General features: G+C 35.5%; 1 protein-coding gene across 7 annotated transcripts in view; it reads right to left on the minus strand.

Annotated features, from left to right (window-relative positions):
* Positions 1–23095, minus strand: part of PHF14 (PHD finger protein 14) — a 164716-nt gene that overhangs the window by 44848 nt on the left and 96773 nt on the right. For 4 of the 7 annotated variants that reach the window (XM_032111136.1, XM_032111126.1, XM_032111107.1 and 1 more), the window contains one exon: positions 9818–9935. In XM_032111136.1, the coding sequence (XP_031967027.1) occupies positions 9818–9935 (118 nt within the window). Of the gene's footprint in view, positions 1–9817; positions 9936–18837; positions 20138–23095 lie in introns of those variants that run through there. The other 3 variants (XR_004240641.1, XM_032111159.1, XM_032111145.1) reach the window with 2 other exon arrangements.

The following is a 23095-nucleotide window of genomic DNA, read 5'->3' on the forward strand; positions in this document are numbered from 1 at the left end:
TTCCACATATAAAATCTTTTGGTAATGTTTGTCACAGCTGAAATATATTTAAGACTTTTCAAACACACACAAAGATGTTTCAAACCACTGAACCAGATAATAATTTTCAACTGTTACCAAAGCCACATTTACTAAAAAATCTGAGATAAACTTAATTGCTACCAGAATTTAACAATGCACCACACATTTTAAAGGTTTTGTGAATATCTTTTCAAAAGCCATCTTAAAATTCCATGTAATAGTTGTGCATTTTCTTGGTAGAACTGATTGTAATGCTCTTGCAGTTATATTCTCACACAAGCTGAGCCAATTTTAAGAGGATGGAACTTTTCTGCTACAGAATGCTAAAATCCAAGCGATGAGACACTCCTTTGCAGAGAAAGTGGCTGACACAGCACAAACTGGCAATGCTCAGCTGTCTTCTGCAAAATGTGATTAAATGTGGCTGGCACTAAGAGCGTTTCTATCCCAGAATGGCAACTGAACCTCACTTCCACTATCTAACATGACGATGAAAAGCAAATCTTGACTGTACTAAAATTCATTACTTGCCCAGCACTTCATAAAATGGCACTTTTTTTGGTTTCCTCCTTCCCCCACCCCTTTCTCTCTCCTCATTCAATATGATTAGATTTTGCCCAGGCAGCATTAGCAATTTATACTGATGAGTAACACATTACTTAAAGTGACATATAGGGCTGCATTTCTTTGAAAGACTTGAAAATAAAATCAACCTTGAGAGTACACATGAGCACTTAATTGGGTAACTATGATAATGTGTTCAGATCTTATACAGAGACTAACAATTGAAGACCTAATTCTTCTTCTGTCATATAGAATATGCTTACAGGTGATGTGCTAAAATAATTTGCAGGGTAATAAAGCTGGACGAATGAGGAATTAAAATATATAATTCTTCTTTAATTACATACCTTCTAGTTCTATGTAAAACATAAGACAAGAAATATATTTCTAGGTAAAAAATTTATCTCAGAAATCTGGTAGCATCAGAACAGCACTTTGCAACATGAGGGTGGAACAGGATGTCACCAGTCTCCAGACACACCTTTGCACATCAGGAGTCCCTGCTTATGTCACTACAAAGCATATATCTTGCCATTTTCTGTTGACTACTTATTTCTCTATGAATATTCAAATCAAAAAAAGATTATGCAGAATGGAAAAGTGGGGCTTTTTTTAATACTGCCCTCCTGGAAGCCTGTATCACCTAACCCAAGAATTTAATCAAGACTCAAAAGGTTTAAAAATTCAAGTCAGTTACAAGCTTTTCATTCACACTTTTTTTTCAGGCATTTCCAAAATCAACACATTCTGCTACCTAAGTAAATAACAACCAAAATTTCCTAACAGATTATTAACTGCAAGTAGTGATGGTCAATTATAATTTATTGCTAAATTTGTTTATGGCTCCACTGTCAGCATGAAGTCCCTAATTATCAATACCCAAAGAGCTCCTTATTTTAGGAATTCTAGAAGCAGGAAGATGGCCAAAGTAGATCTGAACATACATCAGTGCTGTAAGCTATGACTCTTTGGAAGCTACCATGTAGTAACGGTGACACGTGTGTATCTTCCTTTTGTGGCTTCACTTGAAAAGGAATGTGAAATTGAGAAAATTTGCATTAAAACCAGTATTTCTGTGTCTTACATTTCAATGTAGCATCTTCAATATGCAAAATTCACTGTCACGATGCTTCCCAATACTGTACATATCTAGGAATCAATTTTCAAAAGCACAGAAGAAAGTCTCCAGTTCTGTAAGGTGCAGTCAACCTTGTTTCCTCTGTCCTTCCTAGACACTATTCCTCTTTCGACCTTCTCAAATTCTTTGAGAATATGCATAGCTGCATACCAAAGAGGATGTACAAAATCTTCCTGTTGTGGTGCGCTGCTCAGAACTCAAAAACTGATTTTGTTTTTTTATTCTCTCATGCTGTGTTAGTGTAAAACCACATTCAGTGGCTTTATTTCAGTCATGACACCAGCTGATTTCTGGATTTTTTCCAATTGCAGCTAGCTCCCAGCAGAGATTTCTTGCCACTCAGTACTACAGCAGCAGGCAACATAGGCTGTAAATTCATTTTGTCATGGCTTAGGAAGAGTAAGTCACGATTCAGTAGCAGAGCTATTACCCAGATAAACCATAATTGTAAGCAGATTTTGTTAGAAGCATAACCTAAAGAAGGTACAGAGTAGCAGCAGCATTTTGAACACCTGCCCACGAAGAGATTTTGCTTCCTTAGCCACTACCTTAGAGTAAGTAATATTTATTATACATTAACTAGAGGTTTAGTCGTTTAAATATTAGATTGTGTATGTTTAGATTACATGCATTAAAAACGTACAACTACTATGCTGTTTATGATTTGTTCCCAGTATTATATTAATCAGGTACCTCTTAAATGTTCCACTGGCAATTGGACATGGCTATGTACTTTAACCAAAGGGATAGTTGTTGACCAAGCTTGTTTCTAATTTCAGCCATCCAGCTTTTTACGTCAGTAACATATTTTTCATCACAAAAAAGCAAAATTATCAAGAGAACTTATGAAAAGCAGGACTAACTCAGTAATAATTTGATTTGTGTGATACTCACAAAGCCTTGTAAAAATTGATTTGCTTCATTTTTGTATTGTGTTCATGTGGCAAGGTTTTGGCAGCAGGGTGGGGGGCTGCAGGGGTGGCTTCTGTGAGAAGCTGCCAGAAGCTTCTCCTCCATCTGATGGAGCCAATGCCACGTGGCTCCAACAGGGACCACTGCTGGTCAAGGCTGGGCCCATCAGCAACAGTGGTGGTGCCTCAAGGATAACGTACCTAGGAAGCAGGAAAAACCTGTGCAACAGCACCTGGAGAAAGGAGTGAGAGGAACAGCTCTGCAGACACCAAGGTCAGTGCAGAAGGAGGAGCTCCCGGTGCCAGAGCTGGATTCCCCTGCAGCCCATGGTGAGGCAGCTGTGCCCCTGCAGCCCATGGAAGACCATAGGGATGCAGAGATCCACCCTCAGCCTGTGGAGAAAACCCACACTGGAGCAGGTGGATGCCCAAAGAAGGTTGTGATCCTGCAGGAAGCCCGTGCTGGAGCAGGCTCCTGTCCCCTGTGGAGAGAGAGCCCGCTCTGGAGCAGGTCTGTAGGCAGGACTTATGACCCCACTGGAGCAGTCTGATCCTGAAGGACTGCACTCTGTGGAAAGGGACACAAGTTGGATGGAGCAGCTTGTGAAGAACTACTGCTCTCACACAAAGACAAAGAACAGGGTACAAAGTTTCAGCTTTGGAAAAAACTCTATGTTGTTGGGTTGTTTATGAAAAAGAGCAAATAAAGGTAAGGAGCAAGGGATTTCTTCCTTCTTCTGCACAACAAAAAATACGGGGAAGAAAATGAACTTGTAAACCAAAAAAATTTTTGGACCAAGTGCCATTAATATGGCTCTTTTCTTTTTTTTTTTTTTTTTGACAAAAAAAGCCTCATTTAAAACTGCAGTGCATATTTAAATCTCAATTTTCTAAGAATATACCACTGGGAAAAGAGACTCTTAGCAGGTTTATTTTAACTGCTGGTTTTTGTCAAAGTTTAATGCAAAAAAAAATTATGTATTTCACTTTGCACTCCTAATCGGTAATTTATTTTTGTAATACTGCTCAATGTTATCTTTCAGAATCAGAAATCTGGTTTTGCATTAGAAACAACAATAATACATTTGAAAAAAATAGCCCTATATTCCAATTTCTTTAATCTGGCTAGTATTAGTTGCACTATCATCTGTCAAAGAGAGACTATCTTAGGCAATGATTTTTCATGTGAAAGACAATGCTATATTGTATTGCTCATTTCCTGCTACTTTTTTTTAAATACAGTTAAGCTGCACCCAAAAAGTACAAGAACTAGAAGCCCATGATGAGGATCTGACAGTCAGCACGAGAGAATATTTGAACTGGTAAAATTGCTTTTGATGTGAAGAAGAATCAAAATATTACAAGCAAGCACGTGTTCCACAAATACTTTCTAGTGCTTAACCTTTTTTTTTTTTTTTTAATTAAAACCTAAGCCTCCCACCTAGACTATGAGAATCTTCTGCCAACTAAGCGTATCTGAATTTTTGGATTAATTTGGGGATTTAGTACCAACTAACTTATCCACTATTCATAAATCAAGTCCCATCTTAAGTTAATTTCAAGGCTGATTATTTTTGGAACATACTATGGTATAAATTATTCATTACATAGATGTAATAAACTTGTTTGCCAGAAAATAAGAGAGGCTGTGCCAACTCATTTTTTAAAAATATGATACCTGGGGAGCAAATATTAAAACACATTTGGCAATACTTCAGCCAAGTGATATTACCATACACTACAATTTCACCCTATTTTTTTACCATCTTGGTAGTGAAATCCATTTCTGTGCCAAGGTTTGGCATTACTGAAGTTCTTAAAACAGTGAATAAGTGGTGTAAGGACTTGTGTTAGATTTTCACATGGCCTGACAAATTTGGTTTATTTTCTCTTGTTCAATTCTAAGGAAATCACTCCAGTACCAAACTTCTACTGCTCTTCACAAACCTAGGAAGGCAACAGTGATTTCAAAACCAGCAAATATTTTCCAGTTGCTGTATTAAAAAACATCTTTCTTTCTATGTCACACAAGAAACCAAAGTGCTAGTTAAACTCTCCTCAAGAAACTTTAAAATACATAAATAAACACAAAAATGTTTAACTCTATCATTCTCTATGGCCATATAATAACACAGATTATAATATTCACACCTGTGGAAGACAAATGTAGTTAGCGAATTGCACTACGTAATTTGTTTTTCTTTACCTTAAAATACTTCTAAGTTCTGGCTGAAAAATGTTGCATAGAAACTGAACATTTTTTCCCATTATACTACGTTCTGCTTGAACCAGCAAGCAGATTTATTAGCAGTGTTGTTCTATCATTTTTCAGCTGCAGTGCTGGGTGCCATGATGGCTGGACATTTGCTTCTATGTTCTGTCCTCAAAAGAAGGTGCAACAATCTCTGTGATTTAAGGTGACTAAGTAAGGGTCATCCTTTGTCAGAATATGTAAATGAAGCAAGTTTGAATTAATTCTAAATAGGGATTTTTTTCTTTTTTGCATACTGTTTTAAAAATGATTTTAGATATAACTATGTAAAATTGCATTGTATTGAATGATAAAATAAGCACATGTAAAACATATTTAAGGCAAGATTAAGCACTATGTTACTACTGTGTGCCAACCTCACATGTTACATTCAAATAGGGGTTCCTTGTATGTATACACATTTTCTCCCTCTTCAGCTCAGAGAATTCAGCAATTTTACAGGTTGGGCCAATGGATCCAAGTTGGGCAAGACCAAACAAGGAGAAAAAAATTACTAAACATTTGAAAATGTTAATTTTGTCTAGTACTCGCAGGAGCTCTATGGTGAGACAAAGATAAAATTCAATTTATTGCTATCAACTACTTCAAATATAAGGTCAAAATTCCTTTTTTGCCCATTTCTGAAATCATCACTTCAGTTCTCATGCCTTGCAAACCCTAAAAACAATACTTTTTCCTAATTCTCAACCCAAATTAATCCTTTTTAGTGACCCCCGACAGCTAAATCAGAGAAGGCAGGGGTCCTAAGAAAGAAAATTAAAAAATCATAGCATGAAGTGATTAAAGGCTGCAAAGTCACACATAGCCAAAAAAGCACTTAAAGCACTGCATGGCACCACAACTTTGGTATTTCTTAAATTTTGGGAGGTTAACATTAGGAATTTTGGGTTCATTGTTTAATTTTTAACACACTTGTGAAACTATATGTGTGAGGAAATGCTTCCTGCATTTGGAGAAAAGTCATAAGGAAAAAGATGAAATTCCATAAACCATAATGAGATTGTCGCCTGCCCAGCTCCGGAGAAGATCAGACACTTCTGTACCCCTCACAGACCTTTTTAATCACCAACTTTATTTTTGATTAGAATAAAATTCCATGGACTACAGGAATTGAATCGTGCACTTCTTTCTTTTCATCTGACCAAATCTAAAGGTTTGAAATACATTTTGCATATTAAAATTCTTTTAAACTTAAAATATTATTTCAAACATTATATTCAATAATGCAATATTACAGTGTCCAAATACATTTGCATTTTCACCACGTGAAAGCAAAACATACCCAAAGAAATGCTTCTACTTGGCTAATAAGCAAAATCCATGATTTTTTTCCAACACCAAATGTGTACAGAAATATATTACTTGCCAGGGTTGGTGTGTTGTGTATTTGTAGTTCCAGAAAGTATTTCCTGGGTGGTTTAGATGAGATGCTGACATATATACTTACAACTTACTTCCACTGAAAAAATGCAGTACAGTAAAGAGATTAAATAAAAGGAAGCTAAACAGAAGTCTAGAGATGAGGCAGCTGATCTTGCAGCACTCAAATAATGACCTGACATGTACACTCAGCACTGTTTTTCAAAATAGATTATGTGCAAAGATGAGCAGATAGAAACCTAACTAGCATGGTCAGTGTAACCACCATGATAATATGTTTAAACTCCTTATTGCCTTGGTCCTCGCAAAATTTTAAAATTGGAGGAGATATTTCAAACAGTACTTTTTCACTGGAAGGCAAGAGAAAGAAGCCTACATCTAATAATAAAGACACCTCATAGTGAGATCTTACTGTACATAATGAAAAAATGGTCAGGCCACATTTATTCCTACTAAATATTACCATGTCATGATATTGAATAACTTAGTTTACATTTTATTTATCTCTCTTAAATTCAACTAGAACAACTTGAATCAAGTATCTACATTAAGCCTGAATACCACTAGTAAGAACTATCAAGAAAGTCATGATTTATAGTGGTGTTTGGCACTCCTGAAAGTGCACTGCAATCCTTTTGCAAGGTGGATGGACAGTGCTATAGAAATGGAGACCTTATAAGTTTATTTCAGCTTTCATGTGATATAACAAAATCTACAATGTTTTTGAGATGAAAGAGCTTGTCAGACCTTAGTGGTGAGCATCACCCATTCCAAAGAAGTGACAGCAAGTATTACCAGCAGAGAAGCTGTTGCCCTCATGCCCTACAGCAAAGTCACTGTCTGTCTATTATTTGACAGGCAGGGTAATAAGGGAATATGTCCCGCTGGTGGAAAAACTGACACAATTGCTGGAGAGTCCTGTGACGAGGATGAGCAAAATGGAAGTAGCATGTCCAATGTTTGCGCTAGACAACAATTTAAATCATATGTTTATTACTGCTAGATTACATCCCTTGTACTGCTGACACTTGCAAATGCTTGGCAAAATCTGAAAATAAAATAGCATTATTGCTGTCAGCAGAATGCAACTTTTCCTGAACATCTAAAATTGAATTTCATAATTAGAAGTAAAAACTAACAGCCATTATATGCTCAGCACTATGGTCTCTCTTGTCATTGAAATAGTATCATTTACCTACCAATTATTTTCAAGGCCCTATAGTGCTAATGAAGATATATGGTTGGGGAATTTAAAAATGTGTATTATATCAGTGATTTAAACTGGACCAAAACAAATGAACTAAGTCAAAAGAATGAAAACTAAACAATAGTCTCCTCAGCCAAAGCAGGAAATCCAATCACATTTTGCTGCTATAATCCATACTAGAAACTTCCCTGTGACACATCAAAAATTGGATGCAGTGAGTAACTGAGAGCCTGAAATCACTGATAGCTCAGGCTTGCAATTCATCCACAGGTCAGGCAGAGTGCAGCAAATGACCCAACGTTCTCTACACTTGTTCTCTTCTGAACTCCCAAGCACATATCTGAGAGACCGCCCCCTCTGAGGAGGGGTAGAAAAAGCCTTATCATGTCAGCTCCTTCAGGCTGTGAAAAATCACAGATATATAATACAGAACCCTAAAGCCACGTAGAACAAAGAATTTGAAAATTATGAAGTACAAAACAAAGTCCTAATCCTTTAAAAAATAGGTTCACATAAAGGCTGAAAGGAGTTTAACTTGATACCATGTTTCTTGAATTTATTACACTGCATAATACAAAACAGAAAAAAGCTACCAAGAAAGGTTTTGAGGAACATACAGGGCAATTTAGTGTTATCAGAGAAATTTTTCTGCATAGCTGCCTGGAAAAGTTATGTGAAAGTGACTAAACAAAACCACAAGGAGTCCCCATAAGACAAGTTTTTCAGTATCTTTCATATTCATTACATATTCACTCAAATGCAATTCTAATTGCCTGTACTTGAAAGCACAAGAGACTTTAAATTTACTCACTAAAAATCTTTATGAATGAAAATCGGACAAAAGAACATTTTAAAAATTTCTAATAATCACTAAGATAACACAAAATATATAATCACTCTACTGATAAATTTTGTTATCTCTTGAAAACATTCAATTTTTCAACACACCTTAAAACTAATACACACCCCGCAAGAAGTCCATCATAATTAATTTACCTGATAAAGTAGCTAAAAAATTGTACCTGATACACGGTGTACTGATCTTCAGGAAAACACAACTAGAAATTACAAACCCTTGAATTTTTTTGTTTACTTGGAAGTCAAAAATACAAGAGACACAAGATTTTAACTGATGTTATCAGAACCCCATTTTAGTTTAAGCAGCTGACAGAAATTCAATAACAATTTTAATTCACTCTTGGAACGTCTCTTGCATGTAAGTGGTATTCAAGAAAGATTGCTTGATGTCCAAACTGCAGTGGACAGGTAATTTCCGATGTCTGTCTCTGTACCTCCTTACAAAAGAACAATTTGGTTAATCCCCCAGGGGGTAACTGAGCAGTATATTTTTGCAACTGGAAAGGGACACTAGCAAGCCAAAAAATGATCCCACTCCCTGAACGTTTTGTATCTGCCAATCTTAAAAATAAATGCATGAAAGAGTTTAAGTATCCAAGTATGCTGACAAGTAACATATGAGAACACCTCATCACAGCTGTGTCCCTGTGTATCCAAATACTGAGGCACTTACTAGGTAAAAGATTCTGTGAAATACAAAGAAAGTGGCAGTAGCCTGTAAAATCTTGAAGACTTGTAGAACACTCTTTTATTTTTACACTGAGGTATCAGATGCATTTATAAATCCAATTTTGAAAATCAATTAGAAAGTGTCTCTTCAGAGATTATGGTGATGATAGAAAAGAATGCCAGTGCTAAAGAAGCTTCTGTGCAGACAAACAAAGAATCAAAATCTTTATTTTTTGAAAAGTCAGTACTACAATAGAATACTATTACTTTCAGTATTATTAAACAGCTAATCCATGTCAAAAATATAGTTCTAGTTTTACAATGTTATATTTGAACAAGGCATGCCAATAAATACAAAGTAACCTTCATATGAATTTTCAGTGAAAGAAAAAGGTTTAGCAATTTAAATCACCTTACTTTGTTTAGAAAACACATGCCTTTTCTATCTGTGTCCGTAGAGGTTTGTATTCTGTAGTACGCCTGAAATACTTTTTCTTGTCAATATTACCAATGCTGATACAGTATCTGTACTCACACCCTTCTCAGAGAGACCACAATGTCAAAAACAGGCATTTAGTAAATACAGGGGATAGTAAAATTCTCTTTATTAATTCCATTTTGCATACACTCCGGGTTTTTAATACCTATTTTAAAGAGAATCTGAAATCTTTATTTTATGACCTTCTGCTGTTTTCCAGAGCAAACCTATGCATAGCATTTCATAAAAAAACTGCAGACACTAAGAAAAACTCCTAAAACCAGAATACTTCAACTATTTTTAGGGTGCATTAACTTACTTTGGAGGATGTAGAGTCACATTCCTGACAAATCCATCCATAGCCAGTCTGTTTAGGAGACTTTTTCAAGGGAGGGTCTAGACAGCCAAAATGGTAGCAAAGCCTGCATTCATCACACCTGCAAGAGAAAAACAAAATATATATTTATATTAAATGGCACTTCTGTACTATTTTAGATTGAGCTTCCCTGCAATTCTCAGCAGAAGATTTCCTGATCCATTATCATAATAAAGAAAATCAATTTTCTATAAGCAGTAATTTTAAACAGCCACTTCAAGTAAGTTCTGCTTAATCTGGAATATTCTGATGCAGACACTCATGTATCACCTTTGTCATCATCTTATATAAATGACAACATTTCAAAGACTTGAAAATTAATGAAAAAAAAAGCTTAAATTTTTAGATACTTCAGTGTCATTCACTGCCCTTTTTTATCAGAAATTTTGACTTTTTTAGACAGTGACAATATTTATTTTTCATAGTTTTAAGACACTATTTTGCACATGTAGCTTTGTGAAAAATTCACTCACATATTCAATAACTCAGGTATAATTTACAGCTATGAATTATATTTTTTACACCAGGACTATGTGGTTGATAAACAAATGCACAAAATATTTTCTCATTCACACTGAATTTTCTGGAAAGAGGCATTAATTTAAAAGGATTTCACTGTGATCTTTCACTTATAAAAGTGCTCCGTGTATACACAACAAATTTACATTCTTCTTTAATAAACCTTTCATCAGTGTTTTATACTATGCATAGTCCACAGCAAAAGCTCAAAAAATACAGCATAGCTATTGTTAACCTACTTTTAATGTACAACCATAGAAAAAATGCTACAGTAGAACAAGTGTTTCATGAAGGGATTTTTAAATCAGTACAATAATAGGCTCAAAATGAGAAAGAGATTTTTTTCAAAGTAAATAACAGAGATTTTCATATACCCTACTGAATTTCTCTTTATTTGCATATCCCCCTGTATTCCTTTGTATGAAAAGGAAAGCTTTTTTCAAATTTACTTTGCAACAGTCTCTTCATTAAACACTCTTAAACTCTGAATTAAAGCCAATATAAATGAGTGAAAAATAAGAAAGAGCAAATGTTTAAAAATCAAATTTTTAAAGAAATCCACCACACTCTCTGCTTTCCTGGCCACTCATTTTCTCCTCTACAGTATGCACAAACACAAAAATGTCAAAAAAATTGCAGTAATAGCATGGCACAGGCATCATCAGGTCAAAGACAGAGGAATATAATTTACCAACAGAACAGACAGTGCACTGCAGAAAGAGGATTCAACTAACAGAACATACTGCTGCGTTAATAGAACAAAATGTTCATGTGACTTCTCCAAGGATTAGTCTCCAAATAAAAAGAAGTAACTGTTTTGCAATTATGATTGCTTAAGCTAAGTAAATACTTCTGTCCTCACTGCCAAGGCTGTGCTTTCTAGGAGTCACATGAGCACTGGTAAGGGTGTGGCATGTACTGTTTTCCACTAAATAGAAATTAAAAGCAATAATCTGACTATCCACAGGATGCAACACTGGACTGACATGGTTTTGATTTTTTTTTTTTAAATGATAGGACTGCTTAGCAGTGACTCTTAACTCCAGCACAAAGCAAACACTTAAAATAGAAAACCATTCTCATTCTTTAAAGAACAGAAGAGTTGTAATGTCGGAATATATTACTTAAAATCAGGAATACATGCGGTTTTATTTCCTGTGAAAGGTATATTAAAATAATAAAAAGGTTGAGAATGGGAGATGGGATAGGTCACACTCCTAAATCCCAACAGTGTATGTGACCTTCAGCAAAAGATTAAGCCTCCTTTGAGCCTCAATGTTCTCATCTGTAAAGGAGTATATTTTTACTAACCCATTAACCTAACTATCTGGAATCTTATGCATGTAAGGGCTTGCACTTGAGCAGTGCTTATCAGAACTCCCTTCATGTAAACTTAAGGATCCTCTTAAGTAACAGAAAATAAAGAAACATACTATTTCTGACTGATTTAGAGTATTTTCAGAGTTTAATCCTAAAACCTACATTTGATTTAAACAGTGTCAATTTAGATTTTTTTATGAAGCAATTGCTTTATATGTTTCTATGTTCAAAAGAAAATGTTTCCCCTTTAAAATTACACTTTGGCATCTCTTCTTACATTTTTACCATTTTGTATCTAGAATGTGGTACTTCCTGACTGTACTTTCAGCCACGTTTCCTCAGAATACACTGAGAGAATTCGCAAAGCCAGGTTGAAATAACATTGACATTGTGAAATTAAATATGGACCTCAAGGCACCATTCTAAAGCTTGATGTTTTTAATATTTATTGTCATTAGTTTTGATCACTTCAGAGTGTTTAGTTTCGTAGAAGAAAAACTGCATTTTGCTAGAATGAGTTAAAAACATCTGCATGAAAGTTTTCAGATACTAATAGCTTCTATCCTCATCTGCACAGCTGAGGAAATGCAAATGAGTATTTTCATATATCAAAACATAAAAAGCTGCATGGTGATAAAATGTAACTATACCAAATATTTTTAAATGCTTGCTTCCTACTGCTTTTTATTGGAATATGAATTCTGTATCAGAAAACAGAAATTCCCCAATTCTGAAGTTCCCAGAGAATGATGCTGAAAAAATGGATGAATACACACTGTACCTTGGTTAAAGATGATGCTCTAGCTGTCTGGCAATCATTGTCTGCTGAGACTGACTGGGGACAAAATGTGAAGCTTACACACATCACAGTGCAGAAAAAAAAAATTGGGATTCTTAATTCTTAATTCCAAAAGAAAACCTTACACCTAAGTTAAAATGGCACTAATAAAACAAGATTAATCCCTCAAGTGTATACTATTAGTTGTGTTCTTTTGTCTAGCAACATAAAAATGATAAAAATCCCACTGTCACATTCAGAAAATAAGAAAGCGACACAAAATACAGAGTACTTTCGACTTAGTTATAGAGAATGAAATTGTTGGGTCACAAAAGATGTCACGCTGACAGTCTGGCAGCCTGTCGGTAAATGCACTCACAGATCAATCACAGTCCAAACATTCACTGAGCACAGGAGTCACATGGCACCATCATTTACAAGTATTATCCACTTCCATCCTGAAGATGGCCTAATAAGACAAACAAAACTGTTGGGATGGGGAGGGGGGGAAAGGGAAAGAAGCCACTTCCTCCATATTACAGGTTGTTGAAATTTTTACCCTTGTGCATTCAAGGTCAAATGTTCAAAACAGTCCTTAAACTAGCCAATATTTTATCTTGCTGCTATTTATGGATAACTATTTTTGTGGTGAAGCACAGGACTTACAAATGCAATTAAGTGGTGGGCCCTCTTCAGTGGCCTGGTTAGCTGCTGTACTGAAAACTTTGTGGAAATAAAAGCAGAGCTCCACACGAAGACAAGCTAACCTAACCTCCTAAATTACCTCTAACTGACAGGTAATTGCTAACTATCAATGTTGCAACAAGCCTGAAATTACTTTATGCATCAAAATTAAAAATCACTGTGTTCCTCATTCCAGCAATTAATGAGGATAGATATATGCCCACTAAATACAGAGAAAATGGAGTGTGAAGAAGAAAGGCGAATTCTGACATAGCTATGATAAAAAAGTTTTTAAAAATCCCAAACAAACATGTTTTACTTACAGAAATATAGAAAGCAGGTCAGCTACATCTTCACAGCAAGAAAGCTTGATTAGGCATTTCCATACCTGAAATATGTTTGCTTTGTTCTTTAAAAGAGATCTCCATCTGCTCTTGCCCTTGGATTGTTTTTATTAGTTTTTTTAGCAGTACAGCTGGCTGTCCTCAAGCTCTACATAACTGCATTTTCGTGTTCATAACTAACTAATTATCCACTAATCAATAGTGTAGATACTGATTTTACAATGTAAATGAGATAAATGAGATAATGGCTGGGGTCAATCTCATTTTATTTACAAAGCTCAGCACACACATCCAATTTCATTACATTGCATCTACGTGCACAGGAGGGAGTCTTATCAGTTGGCCTGCAGAAGTCCGCCTGCAAGCACTGGGGAAAAAGACCTGTGCTTTTACAGAGGAGCAGTGAATGCAAAACCCACCCGTCACTGGCACATTTGTAAGCCACTGGTTAATATCATCGGAAACCACGAGGAGCTGATTCAGCCAGAGCGAAGAAACCTATTTTGCATTCACGAGACAGCATCACCCATCTATAGCTGTAAAAGTAATTACCTACATGTCCCTGAAACACAACATTAATAAGCTAATCTTTAAATACAACTTTCCAAATATGCTTCAGAGACTACAGAAAATCTCACTTATGTACGCATCATTGCACACTGCCTGCAGTGTCATGCCAAAAGGTACCGTGGTGAACCAAATACAAAATTGCAAAATAGATATACTACTCTCAATTCATCACAAGAGCTTGGGAAGATTTACTTTAATGGAAAAAAAAAATTGATACATATCATATAAAACATTGATACATATCATCACCATTGAAAGTAGAGAATTTGTCACATAAGCCTTACTCTGACAAACTTAGAATTAGTTAGAAAAAAATTAGAAGCAAGCCAACCCAGAATTTTTAAACTCTAAGGGAAATGCAGTGGGATGGGTGTGTGTACATGCACCCACTTGCTGGGAAGATGCAACACAATGTCTACTCTGGCACCTGCGCAGATTTAACTACTGATAAGCATCATCCCTTGCTGGCTTGTTTTGGACCCCATTTCTGACTAAATGCTCTTAGCACCTGAAGAAGAACATAGGTTCTTCTCAGGCACAGATCTCTCTCCCCTTTAATCCCTCAGTGTCCAAGTGCTGAGTCACTCCAAAACTGCGAACAGACGGAGACGTGCTTGGGGGTTCATTTTAAATTGCAGCCCGTTCTCAATTTCAGATGAGCAACTTAAAAACAGCCATGGCCGTGTAAGTCACTGTCAACACTTAGATTCTTACTAGCAGCTGTATGATATACCCAATAGAAAGAAGCACATAAGCATTCTCAAAAACCCAGAATAAATCAATGCAGCTCAAGTGAATTCAAACTGTAGAACCAAAATGACTGACTTCAGCCTGGAGCAGCTGAGGAGTGCTCCTGGGATACCTTACTGCAACCAGACCACAGGAGTGATAAATTCTGGGTGACAGGAATGAATAATATGGAGCGGGTTGCAGCAGCAACTCTTACGTGTCACATCAAAGAAGGTACTTTCCTGTGCCCTTATTTAAACAGTAAAATTCAAGAGCTAATGGTGAAATAAACGTATAGTCATCTATTTAGTGCACTATTATTAATGCTGTCCAAGAAGTAGATTTATCCTAGTTACTGAGGGAGGAGCCCAAAACTGTAGCATGTTTTCATTACAGAATATGTGGATAACACTCATCTTTTGCTTCTGACATTTCTTGAAACAAAGTGAAAATAAGCAACGGTATGACTTACTATCTTACCCTACCATTCTACACCAAAACTCTTCAATTCAGGCCCATTAATTCCAAAACAAATTACTTTCATTTTCCTGTGATATGTCACAGGTCAAACACAAACCAGAAGTGATGCTGTACTATATTTAGACTCTGAAATAGAAGATCTAGATTCTTATCAACTCCTTTGTTTTTAGGCAAAAAATTGTCAAAATAATAAAACCCTATTTAAGTATAAAATGAAAGAAGCTAGTTCTCTTCTTCCTGATTGCTACACTTTTGCCTTTGCCTATAAGTGGTATAACAATTAAAAATGGATGGTCATCTTGCAGTTCCTTGTTCTACAGAACAGTTTTAAGAAGTCTATTCACATAGGCCAGTCAAGCTTTAGGTGACTTTACCACCAGGAGTATGACAACATTTCAACACTAAAATTCTTATGTGACTGCATATGCATAAATTGTTGATTATAAACCAGGATATAGCCCAACTATACAGCCTCTTCACACACAGGTACTTGTTATCCTGAACAGCTCTCTACCTTCACAGATGCTAAAAGTTCAACCACATAAAACTTTAAGGAACTTCACCTAATTTCTAAGTTAGAGCTAACTTTGCAGTCAGTCCTGTGTTGAGTGGGTGGCTGGAACTGATGTCCTTCAGAGACTTCTCCAACCTACATCTTTCTGGATTGTAATATTCTCATAATTTTGATTTAGGTAAATGAAATACTCTTTCTGGGAAGGATAATGCTATGGTATTACACTAAGTAATTAAAAGTCACATTCTAATTTCTATTTTATCAGGTACAATGCAAGTACACAAAAGGAGGTCTCTCATTTACATAGTTTATAATGGTAGATGACAGAGTAGACTATCACTCTCTTCTGTTATGCCTGGAAAAGAGAGGGCATGGCTACTGTTGAAAGGTGAGAGTTACCAGATGAGGGATGATTATTGCATTCTGGTTTTTATTTTTACCTACTACTGATGAAGACAGTGTATGGGCAAGATGGACACACAGCCTGACAGAGCATGATGAGCTTATTGATCATCAACTAACAGTAGTTTCATTATAAGGTACCTATGTGCTTTTGGATATGGGAAACTGTCTAATCTCCTGTTTACTTAAATTTCTGTCCAATCTCAAGGGCATTAATAAAAACAAATAGCGTCTATCAATTATATCCCAAAACTGTGAAAAAAAAAAAAAGCATTAATCTGGCAGATATCTGTGTAGCTAGATTCATTACGTTAAACCCAAAAGTGCTGCCTAACTGATTTAACTCATGATGATAATACTAAATCAAACACCCCCTCATATCCAAAAACCTAACACTGATTATTCATGGGTAAAGAAGAATTTGAAAGGGCTATCGTTATATGTCACTCCTATGTAATCTGGATTTTTTCTGAACTACACATCATTTGCTTTAAGAAAATTAAGTTTGTGTGTACAAAATGAATTCTAAAAATGCTGAGAAGAAACTTTATTTACTATACCTGCATGTGAACAGCTTTCTTTCAGCAAGAAGTGTTCACTTTTCTCTCTCACAGGACTGCCAAACTATACAACACATGGCTTTGTTAAATTAGTTCGCAAAATTCATTAATGGCCCACATATACAAGTGAAATATAATGATAAGAACACTATTTCAGATGTGGTTGCTTTTGTTAATACACAGCAACAGTCCAGAGCTTCTATCTACAGCATTTTAATGTTTAAACTAAGAATTTCTGTGAAGATGATGACTCTACGACATGCATGAAGGTAATAAAACACCAATTACAGACACTGAAAAAGTCCTTTGACAAATTGAAAAGTGTGAAATTTAGGAAACTATCACCAAATGCTGCATTTGTTTTTCCGGAGTACATTCTAGTTGTAATACATGATTGCATCTATAGTGCCACTCTCAGGTGTTCAGACTATTAACTCTACTGAATGGTGTACTGCTTATGAACTACTAGAGAAGTCCATTATAGTTTTGAATATTCCCTTCAAACATCTTTCAAAAGGTGAAACGTCAAGTGTTAGCATCTGGCGTTCAACATAATGATATGGGGGGAGAGAGAGAAAGAGAGGAAGAGACAGAGAGAGAACGAAATTCTACAAGGAAGCTGTACTGGGGAAAAACATAGAAAATACAGCAGGAATTCATCTCAGGACTTCAAGCATGCCCAGGAAAATATCAACAATACTTGTAACAGTATTTAACACAAATTAGTCTGTCCTTAAAATCCTCCAATAGCAGAGATTACTGAACTTCCCTAACAAACATCTCTAGTGCAAGTATTCTTGTTATTAGAAAAAAACTTTCTATTGGCTAAATCATCTTGATACAATGTTGCTTTTTTTGGTCTGACCAGCTTTGAAGATTTTTTTTTTCCTTCTTTGTATCAACTTCTGTCTTTATCATCTTTATATTAATTTAGGCTTTTTGCAGATTTTCCACCTTCACTAAATTGAAGAAATATTACTATTTTAAGCTGTTTCAATTAATGTCTCCTGTGGTCTTCTTATCATCCAATTCAGTTTGCACTGGACCTTCTCTGTTTACCAAAGTGGACAGGATGCATTAGCTGAGACTTTGCAAAGGGTGAGATACTGGTCTTCTGAATATTCAGGAGGAGTACTCCAATGCGTTAAATGTAACATCTCTCTTTGTATGTGTCAGGTTTGATAAGTTTGACCCACATTCTGTGATCTGTGATCCAGAGTCCCCCACCCTTTCTTTTTTTTTGAAGTTACTCTTGATATCATAATCACACAGTCAACAGTGATTTGCCTTTTCCTTCCTGCACTGCACGCTTTTTCTGAAGGCTTTCTTAAAATTTCTTTTTTAACACTGTAGTCCCTCACATCCTACTGTCATCACCTGCAAATGTAACCAAAGCTTTACTTCAGTATCTAATACACTAAAGCAAAAATTAACAAAAATATCGTAATACTGAAACCAGGAGAGCTTGAGTGGAACCCAGTGAGCTGAATATCACTGGACAGCGAGTCCATGGTAGCTGGCTTACTTTCCTAATCAGCTACATATTTTATTGCAGCTTGTCATGGTTTAGCATGACAGTAATAATTAACAAAATCTCTAACTTAAAGGAATGTCACACACAGAAGTATTTTGAAAGACCTACTAAAGCCAAGATAAGCTACATTTATCATTCTCTCCTATCCACAATATCTAGACCGCTTTAGTTTAATAAATGATCATAAATCACAGCAAACTTTACTTTTTCTTTTTTTTCCTAAACTCAGCATGATGTATGGGCAAACATTTCTTTTTCCCCTTGCTCACACAGCACTTGGACACAACTTTTTACTTTCAGAATACTGCACAAGTGGTCAATAAACTTGGGTCCTTTCTTCCTAAAAAGGATTCATTGATCCTTAAAGATCAAATTCCTGCATTAGCATCTACTTCCTAGTGCAAATTTCTTTATTTTTAAGGTATCTTTGTGTTCCTTGCCGATACAGAATGAAAAGCATTTCTAATAGTTCCAACAAAAATCTTAACTCTGAGATTCCCCCACCCCCTTTTTAAAATAAAACGACGTGTTAGACATCAGGTTAATTTTATTTAATATAATATTCAAACATGAAATGCCCTAGTAAGATATGACTCGTAGATAAGTATACATAAATTTGTATATTCTCCTATTACTTATTACAGCATTTAATTTCTTTCTTAAGTTTAAAAAATACTTTCAAATGGAAACGTGCCTTGATAGATGACAAAACCCACCATATCTCAAAAAATTCAAAGATTATAGATCATAAAGTTACAAGTGTGATTGCATTTGAGCAGAATTTTTCCGAGCAAGTTCAAGATGAAAACGATGAAGATGTCAACACTCTGATACTGTAGATTTAAGAACTGTATCTGTACCATTTGAAGATCAAAATACTATGTGTGCATCTACCAGGATATATACGGACGGAGACGAAGATCTCAGCTGTCACGCTGTGTGATCAGTTCTTCATTCCTTCCCCAACTTACAAAACAATTTCGTGTTTGCATTGGGAGGAGATAAGCTTGTCCTGAATACTGCCAGAGAAATAAACCAAATAAAACAAATGTCTGCATATACTCAATTTTTTCTTATTTAAAAAAAAAAAATTCAGAAAGAAGTATAGGTGTAGTTCTGTTCACTCGAGTGTCTGGAGTCAGAAACAATTTGTTCATACTAATAAGCATAAAATCAATTTTTCCATGGCGAATCTATTCCTTCAGAATAGTAAGTCTCAAGTGTTTTACAGGTCTCATTATCACTGAACATTTATTTTTTTTACGAAACAATCCTTTTTACAGTAAGGTCTATGTACAACACAGTGTTCTATATAGAAATGTTCTTATTAAACTGTATATAAGAAGAGTGGCAGGCAGATGGCAAACCATTGCTTATTTCTTTCAGTATCACCATAGAGGAACACACAATATTTAAGTCCCACAGGCTTCTGTCACTCTTCAGTGAATCCAAGCATCGTATAACATCATTTGTCAACGAAGCACAGGGGAAAGAGACATTACTTAATAGGACAATCCTGACAAGACATTTATCCGGGATTTTTCAATGATGCACATACAAAATGTTCCTGATTAGTGCAAAAAAATGCAGGCAAATTAACTACCTTGTCAGTCCAAATAACAAACCAATCAATTACATTCTATCCAAGCCTGACAAGCAAACTCAGTGTTTTGTCATAATAAGCTTATAGTTGAGACAAGGTAGCTGTTCTCCTTTACTTTAGGTATTCTATTGAGAGCTTTATCCACATTTAAAAATCCTATTATAAAAGGTTTCCACGATTGCCTCCGAGGATGAGTTGTGGCAGAGTTGTGTCTCATGAAGGGTATCTACACAGTAAAGTGATAAGAAAAAAATATTAACATTGAAAGATCATAGCAGCTCTCCTCTGTCTTATGAAACATTTTAACATCACACTAAATTTAAGCAATGTGTATGCTCAGATCCAAATACTTAGACACCCACACCAAATTTCAAGAGTCTCTAAGTGTCAAAACATTAAACTGAGTTAAGTATAGCATCCTTGTAACTTTTTCTCAATACAGCTCAAAGAACAAAGGCAGTCCACCACAAGACAGAGAAGGAAATTTTCTTTTTTTTTTTTTAATCATAAGAGCAACAATTTAATACAAGTAGGCTTGATAGTGAAACTAGCATTTTTACTCAGATTTGAAACCCACAGAAATGCAGCTATGGGATTGACTACAAGCACAAATAACATGGGTACTATGTTATAACCTTAAAAAATGCTTGTTTTATAGAATAGCATTTGCAAGAAAACAAGTCTTAGGATTTAGGAAAGACTAAGTAAGGAAGGGTTTCTTTCAAAAGACATTGTAATAATTCAGTACATAAAAAGCTTTAGTCACTTCTGAAAAAATGTCTTTGAGCCAATAATTCCAAAGTCTTCAAAGCTTTTTCTTTTCCTACTTGTACTTCCTGTCTTTTGACACTCATGACATACATACTTTTAAAGAATGCTTTTTTAAAAATCAATACAATTTTAAAGTGCTGATTCTCTACATTTAAACTCCTTAAACTACTTGCCAAACAGCAAATTAATGTATCTTATAGCATTGTGAGATTTTAAGCAGGAAAGCATCAATGTTGTCTTTAAGCTGAGGAGATACATTTTGAAAGAAAGACCGATACAAAGTCTCCATCACCACATCTGGTGGGTTTTAAATAAAAAAGAAACTGCTGTCATACTTTGATGAAATATAACAGTCTGATGAACAGGAGCCATCTTGTTGCCACATGTTTAAACAAAAATTCTTTGCAACCAAATTTTAGTTTGATTATAAGGATTTTGAGTCTAAGAATTAGAGGGACAACAAGAAGTACCACATGTAAATCGACTCCCAATTCCCTCTTCATCTCTTACTTGAGACACAATTACGATTTTAAATTGGGTGTCCTGAACTGCAATTCTACAGTGCAACTTTGAACTTCTTACGAAAACTGAAGAAAAGCTTAGCTGTAAAATAGAAATACCCTTCATAGTCATCTTATTACAATCCTCATCCTTCACTGAGTGCAACTAGTTTTGTTCTGACAGCCTCAGTGGGTGAGGTTGACATGGGTGCACAGTGAAATGCAGAAACCTGAAGGGTAGCATCAGAAACAATTCAAGATAAACTGAAGGTCTCTGTGCCACCTCTACCTTCTCAGCAGCAATGTCAGTAGCTGCAACTGTACCATTTGAGTCAGGTCATCAGAATGTGACAGGCTGTCCCATCTGGGCTAGTAAGGTTTGGGCAGGAATACAGCAATCTATACTTTAAATACAAGGGGTTTTATTTTGGTTTCTCAAAATAAGTAAATGAGTATGTGAACATGTGTATACACACACATACATGTGTGTACTTATATATAAATTTCTATTTATAAATTATTTTTATATAAAAATTTTATCTATGTAAATTTTTTTATATATGAAACCAACTTCACAGCTGAACCAATAAAATAATCAGTTAAAGTTTAATAAGCTCACAAATAAAATAATTAAGTACAAGCAAGGTTCTCAGAGGAAGCTTGTAACTACTGAGATCCTAATATTTTGTAGTACTTTAGGTAAGGCTGTAAGAACGCAGACATCCAGTAGGAAGTGTAGGTAACCTATACCTGCACTAGTTATTCCTATAATATTTCTTTGTATTACATTTTTATTGGTAACAACGTGTCAAAGAATTTTAAAGGATATTATAATATTTACTCTTTTAATAAAGTGAAATTATTTTTCAAATGGTTGGACAATTTTTCCATTTCTGCTCTATTAAAAATTTACCTTGACATCATTTATTTTACATGTTCTACAGTTATCTTCACCCCTCTCATGTCTGAAATAATACAAATTAAGGAATCACTACTGACTTTGTTTAAACACAGTTCTAGCAAGTAAAAGATTGGTAAAAGACAAAGGAATATGAATGTATAAATACAATAGCGTGCAATTATTGTAGTTATTGTATTATTGTAATACAATAGCAAACTCATCTGATAACTGACTATTGTCCTGAGACCTCCCACACTGATGACATTTCTCCTGTTCTAGTCTCTCCTTTTGCTCTTCTTCCATCCCTACATACCATTTGCCAACCCTTCCTCAACCAAAGAACTGCTCCCATTCCGTACATCCATTCAAATTTCTACTGACTGAAGTACCCAGTTGTCTGCAACAGCTGAACTTGTATTTTCAGCCTCACTTAGGAAAAGGATGTAATGAGCACAAAAATCTGAAATAAGAACAGTGAGCAAAACTGAACCTTCCTCTCTTACCAGGAGATGCAACAAATATGAAGATAGAAAAAAGCATCACAGATAATGCTGTAACAGATGCTTCCAACAGGAAGGTTCTCAATTGCGTATTTGGCCCTTTAGAAGAGTTGCTCTCTCCCAGCTCTCCTTAATCCAGGACAGAAGTAATTATAAAAGCACTTTCCTTCAAATTTTGGTACAAAGAGGGAGAAACACACCAAGCTCTCTCACCCCCCTCCCTAATCACACATGGCTGTCATCTGCTTCCTCCCTTAAGTAAATATTATGTAGAAGGCAGGTGTCTAAAAGTATGTGCAGATTTCTTTTTCAAAAGACTTTGTAGGACAAGAAACCCCACAAATTATTTCAATGCTTTCTACTCTTCATTTGTGTAACAGGCACTGAAAAGTGCACACTGCAGACAAACATAATGCTTATCTCAGCAGTTTTGATCCGGGTTCTTTTCTAGCCATTTTAATCCCTGGCTTCATTAGGTTAAATACCTGTTGTAAGAGCAATGTTTCTGGCTG

This window comes from Corvus moneduloides, chromosome 1 (genome assembly GCF_009650955.1).
Source record: "Corvus moneduloides isolate bCorMon1 chromosome 1, bCorMon1.pri, whole genome shotgun sequence".
Classification (NCBI taxonomy): domain Eukaryota; kingdom Metazoa; phylum Chordata; class Aves; order Passeriformes; family Corvidae; genus Corvus; species Corvus moneduloides.